Genomic DNA, 13680 nt, shown 5'->3' on the forward strand with positions numbered 1-13680 from the left:
ACCGAGCACCATCTCTGCCGAGCACTTCGACCCCAGCACCGGCCGCCAAGCAACAGGCAAAGCCGAGGACTCGGGGCCTTCCTCTCCAGAGATTTCTCCGATCGCGCAGTAGCAGAGGCAGCAAAACAGGCATTTCAAAAGTTTCACCAGATGTTCCTCCATGCTTCACACGTCCGTCTCCATCAAATCAGGACTGTACACGGCCCCTACTTACTTATGAATGATAACATTGCATTTGCCTTCCTTGCCGCTGACAAAACTTGTAAGTTAACCTTTAGCGAATCCTGCACAAGGATTCCAAAGACCCTCTGCAACTTTGATTTTTGCATTTTCTCCCCATTTAGGAAATAGTCTATGCTTTTTTTCCTCCTACCAAAGTGCATGATCCTACACTCCCCTACACTATATCCCACCTGCCACTTCTTTCCCCATTCTCTCAGACTGTTCAAGCCCTCCTGTGGTTTCCCTGCATCCTCGACACTGCCTGCCACTCCACCTATCTTTGTATCATCTGCAAATCTGGCCAAAATGTCCTCAATTCCATTATCCAAATCATTGACATGTAACGTGGAAAGAAGTGATCCCAACACAGGCCCCTGTGGAACACCACTAGTCATCAGCAGCCTACCAGAATAGGCCCCTTTTATTCCGACTCCTGCCCATTAGCCGATCTTCCATCCATTTTAGTACATTTCCTTTAATACCCTGGGCCCTTAATAAGCTGCCTCACGGGCAGCACTTTGTCAAAGACCTTCTAAAATCCAAGTGAAAAACACCCACTGACTCTCCTTTCTCTGTACTGCCTGTTATTTCCTCAAAGAATTCAACAGATTGGTCAGGCAAGATTTCCCCTTCAGGAAACCAAGCTGAATTTGGCCTACATTATGATGCACCTCAAATGCCCTGCAACTACATCCTTGATAATGGACTCCAACATCTTCCCAACTACTGAAGTAAGGCTAACTGGCCTATAATTTCCTTCCTTTTGCCTCCCTCCCTTTTTAAAGAGTGGATTGGCATTGCAATTTTCCATCCTCCAGAACCATGCCAGAATTAATTGATTCTTGAAAGATCATTGCTAATGCCTCCACAATCTCTTCAACCACCTCTTTAGAACCCTGGGGTGTAGTCCATCTGGTCCAGGTGATATATCCACCTTCAGACCTTTCAACTTCCCAAGCACCTTTTCCTTAGTAGTAGCAACTACTGACTGCCCTTGACACTCTTGAATTTCTGGCATAGTGCTAGTATCTTCCTTAGTGCAGACTGATGCAAAATACTTATTAAGTTTGTCTGCCATTTCTTTGTCCCCCATTACTACAGTGCAGTGTCATTTTCCAGTGGTCTAATATCTATTCTTCTTTACATATCTGATAAAAACAAAAGGTTTTAGTGGTATATTCTGAAAGTATCTGTTAGCTTACAGATACTATCAGAATCAGCTAACAGCTAAGCAGAATCAGGTTTAATATCTCTGGCATATATCACAAAATTTGTTGTCTTTGCGGCAGCAGTACCATGCAATACATAATAAAAGAACTGTAATTTACAGTGAGGTAGTGTTTATGGGTTCAATGTCCATTCAAAAATCTGATGGCAGAGGGGAAGAATCATTCCTGAATCATTGAGTGTGTGCCTTCAGGCTGCTAGACCTCCTCCTTTTCCTGATGGTAGCAATGAGAAGAGGGCATGTCCTGGGTAATGGGGTCCTTAATGATGGATGCTGCCTTTCTGAGACATTGTTCCTTGAAGATAGGAACATAGAAAACCTACAGCACAATACAGGCCCTTCAGCCCACAAAGCTATGCTGAACATGTCCTTACCTTAGAAATTACCTAAGGTTACCCATAGCCCTCCTTATCCATGAGGGATTGGTTCCGGGACCTCCTGTGGATACCAAAAAATGCGGATGCTCAAGTCCCTTATATAAAATGGCGTAGTATTTGCATATAACCTATGCACATCCTTCTGTATACTTTAAATCATCTCTAGATTATTTATAATACCTAATACAATGTAAATGCTATGTAAATAGTTGTTATACTGTAATGTTTAGGGAATATTGACAAGAAAAAAAACTGTTCATGTTCCTCCCGCTCGCGACACGCAGCGAACGAACGAGGCGTGAGGTGAACAATGATCAAACAACGAGTAAAACTTGTAATCCCTGTACAGTAGTTGTTACACTGTCTTGTTTAGGGAATAAGGACGCTTTGGAGGAGGCTCAATAGTACTAAAGTCAGGAACTGTGGAGGTTGAGGGCTGAGGATCTTCAAGCACTGAACATCGAGGCTTCAGAATTGCAGAATTGCAGCTCCTCTGGGAATGCTGCTGCGGCCTCGCCATTAACCACTGCCAGTTCTCCGGTGATTTTTATGTTCCTGAGGCTGTAGCGCTTTTCATAGCCAGCCAGCCAGCCATACCTTACTAGCCTTAAACTCTTTTCTCTCGCTCTCATCAACCCCGTCACAGTAGTGCTCATAGAGATTAAGAGCTTTTTCACGTATAATTTGGCCATCAACAGGGATATGCTTCTGTGACATGTCCTCTAGCCACACACTTAATGCTTTCTCAGTCTTCGCAAGCACTTTATCACTAACCAGAGAGACCATTTTTGCTGTTGTAGGGGCAGCACTAACACTTCCACGAATTTCGGCTTCTTTCTGCTTTATTGTGGAAATGCTCGATTCGTTCTTACCGACCTTACCGCCCACTTCAGAATGTGACATGCCACTGTTCAAAAGATCTAATATTTCTACTTTCTCGGCGAGAGATAGCACTTTACGCTCCCTCTTAGCCTTTAAGGAGTTGCTTTGACCACCTAATTGTTTTTTAGGAGCCATTTTTGCACAAGAACAAAGTAGCGAACAAACGAGACGCGAGGCGAACAATGCTCGAACAAGTGCTGGAAGAGCACTTCCCGGTTTTCTTGATTCGCGGTGGTTGAATTCGCGCATACGGAACTCACAGATAAGGAGGGCCAACTGTATTTTCCTAAGCTCCATGTACCTATCCAGGAGTCTCTTAAAATACCCTATCGTATCTACCTCCACCACCGTCACCAGCAGCCCATTCCACGCACTCACCACTCTCTGTGTAAAAAAACTTAACCCTGACATCTCCTCTGTACCTACTTCCCAGCACCTTAAAACTGTGCCCTCTTGTGCTAGCCATTTCAACCCTGGGAAAAAGCCTCTGACCATCCACACAATCAATGCCTCAAGATGTCCTGGATACTACAGAGGCTAGTGCCCATGATGGAGCTGACTAAGTTTACAACTCTCTGCATCTTATTTTGATCCTATTACTAACTGCCCCACCCACCCCCCAGTGATGCAGCTAGTTAGTATGCTCTGCATGGTGCATCTGTAGAAATTTGCAAGCATCTTTGGTGACATACCAAATCTCCTCAAACTCCTAATAAGTATAGTTGCTATCTTACCTTCTTTGTAGCTGTATCAGAGCTTTGATATTGACACCCAGAAACTTGAAATTGCTCACCTTTTCCACTTCGTCCATTGAAGTGCCACACAATTATATTGTCAGCTTGGCTGAACAGTAAAAAAAAAAGCCCAGACATTCACACCATTATACATATATAGGCATATGGATTGGGTTTGTAGGTTGTGGGCTTGCTTTGTTGATGCCAGAAGTGTACTGGCAAGTTGCCCAGCACAATACTTGTCGATTTAATTTGACACCAATGACACACTTCACTGTATGTTTGATGTTTTGACATATCTGTGCAGGCTGATGGAAAGTCAACATTTTGGGTTGAGAACCTGCAGTAGAGGAGGAATTATTGTAAGGAATTTGTATGTTCTCCCAGTGACCATGATGGTTTCCTCCGGGCACTGTGGTTTCCTCCTAAACTCCCAAGATGTGTAGGTTGGTAGTTGCATGGATGTAATTGGGCAGTGTGGGCTCATTGGATGGGAAGTACTCGTTGCTGTGCTTTATCTCACCTGTTATGGTGCGTCTCCAGCAACAATGAATATAGAATTGAGACAGGTTTTTTTTTATAAACAAATAAACTATTTATTAAACTCTGCTCAACAAAAAAAGAATGAAAAGTAAACAAATGACTAACTTAACAGGAAGTTAACTGCTATACGGCAACTCGGAACAGTTCTTAAAGTGATAAATGCGAACACAGTTCTTGGGAAAGTGGCAAATGTGAAAGTCCAAATGATTTATATAGTCAATTAGGAGAGACTTCCCTGAAGTAACGAATTCTTCGACGACGTGATGTTACTGCTGATCCCAGCCGAAATATGCCTTGCCCGAAAGACTCACGATGAAGGAAATAAAAACAGCTTAAAGGAACTGACCTTTTCCTTGACGAATAACACTGCCCCAACCCTTTCTGCTCTTACAGCAGGGGTTATCTCAGATGCAGGTAACTATTTCCTGAATGAAGATCCAATAAGGTCGATCCTGTATTAAATCACCGACGACACCAACTTTACTCGATTCTTCAGGTTTCCGTGCTTCGTCAAATGCTTCACTCTCCAACTGAATTGCAAAGGAAGAAAACCAAAACTGGCAGCGTTTAGCAAAACTGCTGGCAATAGCTTTTGAGACTTAAGATAGAAAGTAAAACAACACTTTAAAACAAAACTGCGTTGTGAGATCAATACATGGCATAACGGAGTAACTGACGACTCAAATGATGTCTCAACACAAAAAAACTCCTGTGTCAGAGCAAGGCTTTCCAGTTTTATACCCGTTGAGAACAGGTCATCAGGTGACCTCCCACTGGCAGGAAAATTATATCATGTGACCTCACACTGGCAGGAAATTACATCACCCCACCATCACAAGACCATTACATCATGGTCATAAGACAGTCACAATACCCATGGGGTATATAACACACCTTCCAACAACCCAAATAGCCCAACCAGCTGAAGCAGTTGAGTTGCTCACCTATGACTGGAATTTGTTAAATATTATCAAATGTACTGAGATACAGTGAAAAGCTTGTCTTGCACACTGTTCAAGACAACGGATGAAGTCTTGGGCGATCTCTAATTTTCATCAAAATTTGTGCTAATTTTGGTTGTTGTTGACCTCGAGCAAAAAGAACCAATGCTGAAACTCTGCAAGATAACAAAACAACTGTGAACTGGTTTCAAACCCAGTTCACAGCTCACTCAGCTGTATACTTGGAAGGTTCAAACAGCTGTTGATAATCTTCCCTGATAATGAAGAACTGTGACCAGAAGCTCTGACTAAGCCGGACCATTAATGTTGGCTGTAATCACTCCTAAATTGCTTTTAATAAATGCAGTATTTATTTTTGGTGAGACTATTTTCATTTGTTTGGAAGAGAAATTGCCAACGAGATGTTAAACCGAAGCCTCGTCTGAAGAAATAATGGATGTATAGTTATCCACAAACAATAAAGCAAGAGACAGTAGAATTCAGAAAGTTCAGATCATCACACAGTGCATTGAGGTAGAACAAGGTAAAGCAATAACCATGCAGCATAAAGTAACAGCTACAGAGAAAGTACAGTGCAGGAAAGCAATAATGTGCAAGATCATAACGAGGTAGACTGTGAGGTCACGAGTTCATATGATTTTATTAAGAATGATTTAATACTCTTAAATCATCTCGTATGGGGGGGGGGGGCGGGCTAGTGCACGATATTGAAATAAGCTGCAGAGAGTTATAAACTTAGTCATCTCCATCATGGGCACTAGTCTCCGTAGTATCCAGGACGTCCTCATGGAACAATGCTTCAAAGTGGTGACATCCATTATTAAGAACCCTCATCACCCAGGTCCTGCCTTTTTCTCATTGCTACCATCAGGAAGGAAGTTCAGAAGCCTAAAGGCAAACAGGCCACCCATCTGAACTTAATCACCAGAGAAGAATGGCACTTGTAAGAGAGGCTACTGTGACGCCAATAGTCACTCTGAGTGAGCTGCAGAAGTCATTGGCTGCAACTAGAGATGAAGTTCAAGCCTCCACAATTTCTAAAGCCTTTCACAAAAAGGGTATTTATGGACACGTGACAAGGAAGAACCCCTGGCTTTAACAAAAAGCAGCATATCCTTGCCCATAAAGACTTTGCAAAACATCACCTAGAAGATATGATAAGGACGTGGAAGAAGGTATTGTGGTCATTTGAGACTAAAGTGGAAGTTTTTGGCTTCAGCACTAAGAGGTACATGTGGCGTAAATCTAATACTGTGCAACAGTCAGGTAACACCATCCCCACTGTAAAGTATGGTGGGGACAGCATCATGCTATAGGGATACTTTTCAGCAGCAGGGACTGGAAATCTGGTCAAGATTAATGGGAAGATGAATGCTGCTAAATATTGAGAGATCCTGAATAAAAACCTGCTAGCCTCTGCAAGTAAGCTTAAACTGGGGAGATATCTTATGGCCTTATGGGTTTTTTTATGGGCATTCACAGTAAGTACTGGGGAGAAAGTTGATCTTTCAACAGAAGAACGACCCAAAGCACACTGCCAGAGCAACCATGGAGTGGCTTCAAATTAAGAAAATTAATGTCCTTAAGTGGCCCAGTCAGAGTCCTGACCTTAACCCGATCAAACATCTCTGGCAAGACTTTCGTCTGCTCTCCACTGCCACACCCCAATTAACCTGGCAAAGCTTCAGTAATTTTGCAAGGAGGAATGGGCATATCTTGCTCCATCACGTTGTGGAAAGCTGATAGAGACTTATCCAAAAAGATGACTGCTGTAATAGCTGAGAGAGCTAGTTCAACAAAGTACAGGGGGAATGAGTACTTTTGTACTGCTGATCTTTCAGTTTTTGAATTTTTAGTTTTTCATGCTTGACAATTTCCCTGCTTTTTGGGCTCTACTGTATTATAATACTTATGTGAACAAAGGGTTGGGTGCTGAATTTACAAGGCACTGTAAGATGAAAGGGGAAATGTTTACATAAGATATAGGAGCAAAATTAGGCCATTTGGCCCATCAAGCCTGTTCTGCTAACCAATCATAGCCGATTTATTATCCCTCTCAACTCCATTCTCCTGCCTTCTCTCTATAACCTTTGACACCCTAACTAACCAAGAACCCATCAACCTCCATTTTAAATATACCTATTGACTTGGTCTGGCTAAAGAAATTCCTCCTCCACTCTGTTCTAAAGTGACGTCCTTCTATTTTGAGACTGTGCCCTCTGGTCCTAGACTTAGTCAAGGCGATGTGTGGGGCAAGTATTTTTATACAGACAGTAGTGGGTGCCTTGCAGGTTGTGGTGGAAGCCAGTACGATAATGGCACCTAGGAGACCATTAGACTGACTCATGATAATGAATGTGATCACATGACCGTTAGACTGACTCATGATAATGAATGTGGTCACATGACTGTTAGACTGACTCATGATAATGAATGTGGTCACATGACCGTTAGACTGACTCATGATAATGAATGTGGTCACATGACTGTTAGATGGACTCATGATAATGAATGTGGTCACATGACTGTTAGACTGACTCATGATAATGAATGTGGTCACATGACTGTTAGATGGACTCATGATAATGAATGTGGTCACATGACCGTTAGACTGACTCATGATAATGAATGTAGTCACATGACTGTTGGACTGACTCATGATAATGAATGTGGTCACATGACTGTTAGATGGACACATGAATGGAGGGGTAGGGAACAAGTGAAGACAGAAGAGATATAGTTTAATTTAACGCCGTGTTTGGGGCGGATACAGTGGACTGAGAGACCTCTTTCTGTGCTGTTCTGTTCCATGTTGCATGTAAAAATAAAGGCTAGAAAATCTATCACACCTAAGCAAGGTTGCACAGTAGTGTAGCGGTTAGCATTGTATCTTAGAGTGGCAGCTATAAGTTTGGGGTTCGATTCCCTCTGTCTGTAAGGAGTTTGTATATTCATCCTGCAACCATATGGGTTTCCTCCAGGCACCCTGGTTTCCTTTCACATTCTAAAGATACACGGGTCAGCGTCAGTAAGTCGTGGGCATGCTATGTTGACGCCAGGAGCATGTGACACTTGTGGGCTGGCCCCCCGTGTTGGTTGTTGGCCCAAAGCAAAGTATTTCACCGTATGTTTCTGTGCTTCGATTTACAGTACATGTGGCAAATGCAGTCTTTAGGTTTACATACTACAACTCTGAAAGAGGCCCTTCAGCCCATCAATTCAATGCTGGAATGATTCCCCGCTTTCCAAGCAAACAGAATGAGCCAAACTCTACTTGATTCAGCCCGCTGTTTGAGCTCATCGCAATCCTGACTCCCATGCTTACTAGCCTCTTTATTCCACTGGCCCAGACACGATGGGCTGAACAACCTCCTTCTGATTGATCATTGTATCCTTGATTCCGTGTCTGTTTGAAATAATACCTGCTGTCTGTTGATTCCCACAGATGCTTATCTTCAGAAAGACCCTGATGGATTTGCCAGATGACGAACAACTGAAAAAAACCCTCGTCATTTGCATCCGAATTGCCACATGGAACCAAATCCTCGATCCTTGGGTCTACATATTATTCCGAAGATCAGTTTTGAAAAAGTTCAACCCAAGTTTACGGTCCAGACCTTCGATATCCTCATTGTACCCCTCTATAAATGCATCGTATAGCAGAAGATTTACACAGGGCTCAGTAACGATCTCTTAGTACATAGTTCAGACTGAATTCCACTGACTTTGACCAAACTCGGCGTAGTTGTAAATAATGTATTTTATGTTGTATTAAAGCTTGCTTCTTTGTAGTATATGTAATATTGGTTGTAAACAATAATTGTTTCTTTAAGACCATCATTTCTATAAGAACTGTGTCATGTGACCAACTGCTCAGAGGGTTACAGCATTATATATAAAACATAGAAGAGTACAGCACCAGAACAGTCCCTTCAGCTCGCAATGTTGTGCTATATTAAATACACCCAAAATCTAATCCCTTGTACCTACACAATGTCCTTATCCCTCTATCATCCTTACATCCATGTTCCTACCTAAACATTTCTTAAAAGCCTCTAATGGATTTGCCTCTACCCCCCTACCAGGCAGCGCATTCCAGGCATCCACTACTCTCCGAGTAAAAAATTTACCCCTCACATCCCCTTTGAACTCAGCCCCTCTCACCTTCAATGCCTGGGAAATTTCAACCCTGGGAAACAGATACCCACAGCTGGCCGTAGGGAGCTTATACTTCCTCCCTGTGCTCGTGTGGGTCTCCTCCGGGTGCTCTGGTTTCCTCCCACGGTCCAAAGACGTACCGGTTGGTAGGTCAATTGGTCATTGTAAGTGGTCCCATTATTAGGCCAAGGTTAAGTTGGGCGTTACTGGGCATTGTGGTTTGAAGGGCCGGAAGGATGTCAATAAATAAGTAATCTCTGACCACTCTGTCTGTGCCTCACATAATCTTGTAAACCTCCATCAGGTCACCCCTCAGCCTCCAGCGCTCTGAGAAAACAAGCCAAGTTTATCCAGCCTCTCGTGATGGTGCATGCTGATATGGAGTGTCTTTGAGGCAGCTGGGTTCTTGATAAACAAAACATAGCTTATTTTGACCACCTTGTGTCGTAACTGTACACCATGATGGAGCTGATTGGACAAACACATTAACCATGTATGTTTTATCAACCATTGTTAAAGTATGGAGTGACCTGGTGTCCTGCATAAAAACACACGGGCTTTTGACTGTAGAATTGATCTTGAATACATTAAAAGTGCTGTATTTAAATTCAGTTAACGTTGGGTTAATTTTACGCAAAGGAAACATGATATAATTTGCTGTCTGCCGTTCAGTCTTAGTCTGAGGCAAAGATGAACAATGGCAGCAACACTCACAAAACGCTGGAGGAACTCAGCAGGCCAGACAGCATCAATGGAAAGGAGTAAACCGTCGACATTTCGGATCAAGACCCTTCATCAGGACTACCAGCATCTACAGATTTTTTCATGTTTGTGATGAACAGTGAAAGCTCATTAAAAATGTTGGACAGCATGACTTCGGTTTTGCGGCACATCAAAGTAATTGGAAGAAGAAAAATTGCCATTAAAGCAAATACTTTGTCAAGAGGAACGCACACAAAAAGCTGGAGGAACTGAGCATCTATCGAAATGTCAATATTTCAGGCCAAGATCTTTCAACAGCACTGGAAAGGAAGGAAGAAGATGCCAAAATAAGAAGGTGAGGGAAGGGGAAGGAAGACAAGCTAGAAGGTGATAGGCGCAGCCAGGAGAGGGGAGATGAAGTAAGAAGCTGGAAGGTGATAGGTAGAAAAGGGTAAAGGGCTGAAGAAGAAGAAGGAATCTGATAGGAGAGGAGAGTGGACCATGGGAGAAAGGGAAGGAGGAGGACCCAAGGGAGAAGAGGTAAGAGGCCAGAGTGGGGAATAGAAGAAGAGAGAAGGGGGAGGGGAAAATTACCAGAAGTTCGAGGAAACAGTGTTCATACCATCAAGTTAGAGGGTTTTGCGGCACATCAAAGTAATTGGAAGAAGAAAAATTGCCATTAAAGCAAATACTTTGTCAAGAGGAACGCACACAAAAAGCTGGAGGAACTGAGCATCTATCGAAATGTCAATATTTCAGGCCAAGATCTTTCAACAGCACTGGAAAGGAAGGAAGAAGATGCCAAAATAAGAAGGTGAGGGAAGGGGAAGGAAGACAAGCTAGAAGGTGATAGGCGCAGCCAGGAGAGGGGAGATGAAGTAAGAAGCTGGAAGGTGATAGGTAGAAAAGGGTAAAGGGCTGAAGAAGAAGAAGGAATCTGATAGGAGAGGAGAGTGGACCATGGGAGAAAGGGAAGGAGGAGGACCCAAGGGAGAAGAGGTAAGAGGCCAGAGTGGGGAATAGAAGAAGAGAGAAGGGGGAGGGGAAAATTACCAGAAGTTCGAGGAAACAGTGTTCATACCATCAAGTTAGAGGCTACAAAAAAACTGAGGTGCAAAAGGACTTAGGACTTCTTGTGCAGGATTCCCTAAAGGTTAATTTGCAGGTTGAGTCTGTGGTAAGAAAGGCAAATGTGATGTTAACATTCAAGGGGAATAGAATATAAAAGCAAGGATGTAACGTTAAGTTTTTATAAAACAATGGTGAGGCCTCACATGGAGTATTGTGAGCAGGTTTGGGCCCCTTATCTTAGAAAGGATGTGCTGCCACTGGAGGGGCTTCAAAGGAGGTTCACAAAAATGATTCCAAGATTGAATGGCTTGTCATATGAAGTGTGTTTGATGGCGCTGGGCCTGTATTCACTAGAATTCAGAAGAATGAGGGGTGACCTCATTGAAGCCTATGAAATGGTGAAAGGACTTGATAGAGTGAATGGAGAGGGATATTTCCTATGATGGGAGAGTCTAAGACCAAAGGACTCAGTCTCAGAACAGAGTTGCATCCATTTAGAATGGAGCTGAGAAGGAATTTCTTTTGCCAGTGATTGGTAAAACTGTGGAATTCTTTGCCACGAGCAACTGTGGAGGCCAAGTCTGTCTGTCTGTCTGTCCATCTATCTATCTATCTATCTATCTATCTATTTTTATATATATATATATATATATATATATAAAGGCAAAGGTTGATAGATTTCTGATTGGTCAGGGCATGAAGGGATACAGGGAGAAGGCAGGAGATTGGGGCTGAGAGGAAAATTGGATCAGCCATGACTGAATGGTGGAACAGGCTCAATGGGCCAAATGGCCTAATTCTGATCCTGTATCTTATGGTCTTTGTCAAAAAAAATTGGCAGATAAAAGTGAATTCAGTATATGAAAACTTAATTATTTGTTGCAGTAACTATATTTATGGAAATAAGCCAAAAATGATGTGGAAGTTCCAAGATTCTTGTATTGATGATGTGTTTGGCTCTTCCTCAAGCTTTTAGACTGCATTTGATTTAAGTTTGAATATTTCACTCACTACTATTCATGGTCATATTGCAAAATCACTTAGTTTCCATTTGAGTGTAACTACTGCCAGACCAAAAATACACTTTGTGCTCCCAGTGTCTCTGGAGTTGATTTTAACTTGCCAAACTCAGATTGATGTGGTGCATATGATTCCAGTGTGGTTCTTTAAAACTTGCTGTGCTTTTTTTGTGCTGGTTTCGAGCTTGTGCCACTTGGATATGGAGCCAGAACCAAATCAAATCAATTTCAAGTGTAATTATCATTCAACCATACATGAATGAATACAGCCGAATGAAACAGCATCTCTCCGGGGCCAAGGTGTAAACACGCCATATTCAAAATAGCAAGAAAATTAACATAGTCACATAAAAAACACACATATATAGCCCACAACCCTGATGGTACTGTTCTTGGTAGTGCTTGGCCACTGCCATCTAACCTGTCATTCCCTCGATCAAACACTTGAGGGCAGCACCAGTGGGAGAGGAAAGCCTCCGACAGAGCTAGCTTCAATTAGTCCATGGCTTCAAGAAAAGAGGGTATCTACGTGCTCTGTAGGAATTGCCAGCCAGCCTTGGTACATATTCCACACTCCAGAGTAACACACAGAAAGTACTGGAGGACATCAGCTGGTCAGGCAGCATCTCTGGAGGGGAATAAACTGTCAATATTTCAGGCCAAGAACCTTCATCAGGACTGGAAAGGAATGGGACAGAAGCCAGAATAAGAAGGGGCAGAGGAGGGTAGATGGGTGGGAGAGGGGAGATGAAGTGAGAAGCTGGGAGGTGATTGGTGGAAAAGATAAAGGGCTGAAGAAGAAGGAAGCTGATAGGAGAGGAGAGTGAGAAGGAGGATCTGGAATCGGGGAAGCGATAGGCAGGTGAGGAGGAATAGAAGAAGATGGAAGGGGGAGGTGGAAAAATTACCAGAGTTGGACAAATCGATGTTCACGCCATCAGTTTGGAGTTTGGAGTGAGATCCCTCACTCCAGAGTTTTTCTTGTCCAGTCACTGTCTTAACTCCTGGCCCCCAGGTTGACTTGAAATTGTACTTTGAAGGGCAGCTCCCCAGTCCTACTTCACCGCACCTTCTCCCCTGAAACAGGTCTGATGCGTACCGGTGGGTAATCAAATTGCTCCAGGTTCTCACCCATTATCCAATTCATCTTTGGACCAAGACTCTCCAATCAGACTTCAGTGAGTGAGCCTCTCACCCACCACCCTGTAGGTTTTCCTGTTCATCTCTGAAGGCAGTGCATACATGAAGAACAACACTTTAACAGCTTGCTGTACCATATCAATTCGATTGTGTGGCAGGTGGCTGGCTAATCATTCAGTGAAATGAATGGACCTCATACACATGAAGGACTCAGTTTATCACTCCCACATTGCAAGTTGCCCAGCGTGTACCATTACCAATATTGTTAAAAAAAAATTAATGATTCTCAGAATATCTGTAGATGCTGGAAATCCAAAGCAATGTGCAGAAGATGATGGTGGAACTCAGCAGCTCGAGCAGCATCTATGGAAAAGAATACAGACTAAGACCCTTCTTCAGGACTGGAAGAAAAGATGAGAAGTCAGAGTGAGAAGGTGGGGGGAGGGGAGGAAGGTAACGAGTCTGGGTGATCATGTGGTTGAAGAGTTGGAGGGTCGCACAGATCACAGAGGAGGAGCAGTGAAAGAGAATATCGCAGGACTCCCGTCGAAGGGACGATTTAGACTTATTCAAAGTGGGCATCTCTCAAAGAGACTTTGCAGTATAGCAGTAGAATCACATATGAGAACATCTGCAGATGCT

The 13680-nt window shown here is 43.0% G+C and overlaps 1 protein-coding gene across 3 annotated transcripts in view; it reads left to right on the top strand.

The window, feature by feature from the left end:
* tbxa2r (thromboxane A2 receptor) overlaps window positions 1-9713 on the top strand; it is a 46972-nt gene extending 37259 nt beyond the window's left edge. For all 3 annotated transcript variants that reach the window (XM_073068195.1, XM_073068194.1, XM_073068196.1), the window contains exon 3: window positions 8394-9713. In XM_073068195.1, the coding sequence (XP_072924296.1) occupies window positions 8394-8645 (252 nt within the window). In that variant the 3' untranslated portion in view covers window positions 8646-9713. The remainder of the gene's footprint in view (window positions 1-8393) is intronic.
* Window positions 9714-13680: the final 3967 nt, after the last annotated feature.

Source organism: Hemitrygon akajei, chromosome 16 (genome assembly GCF_048418815.1).
Source record: "Hemitrygon akajei chromosome 16, sHemAka1.3, whole genome shotgun sequence".
Taxonomy (NCBI): domain Eukaryota; kingdom Metazoa; phylum Chordata; class Chondrichthyes; order Myliobatiformes; family Dasyatidae; genus Hemitrygon; species Hemitrygon akajei.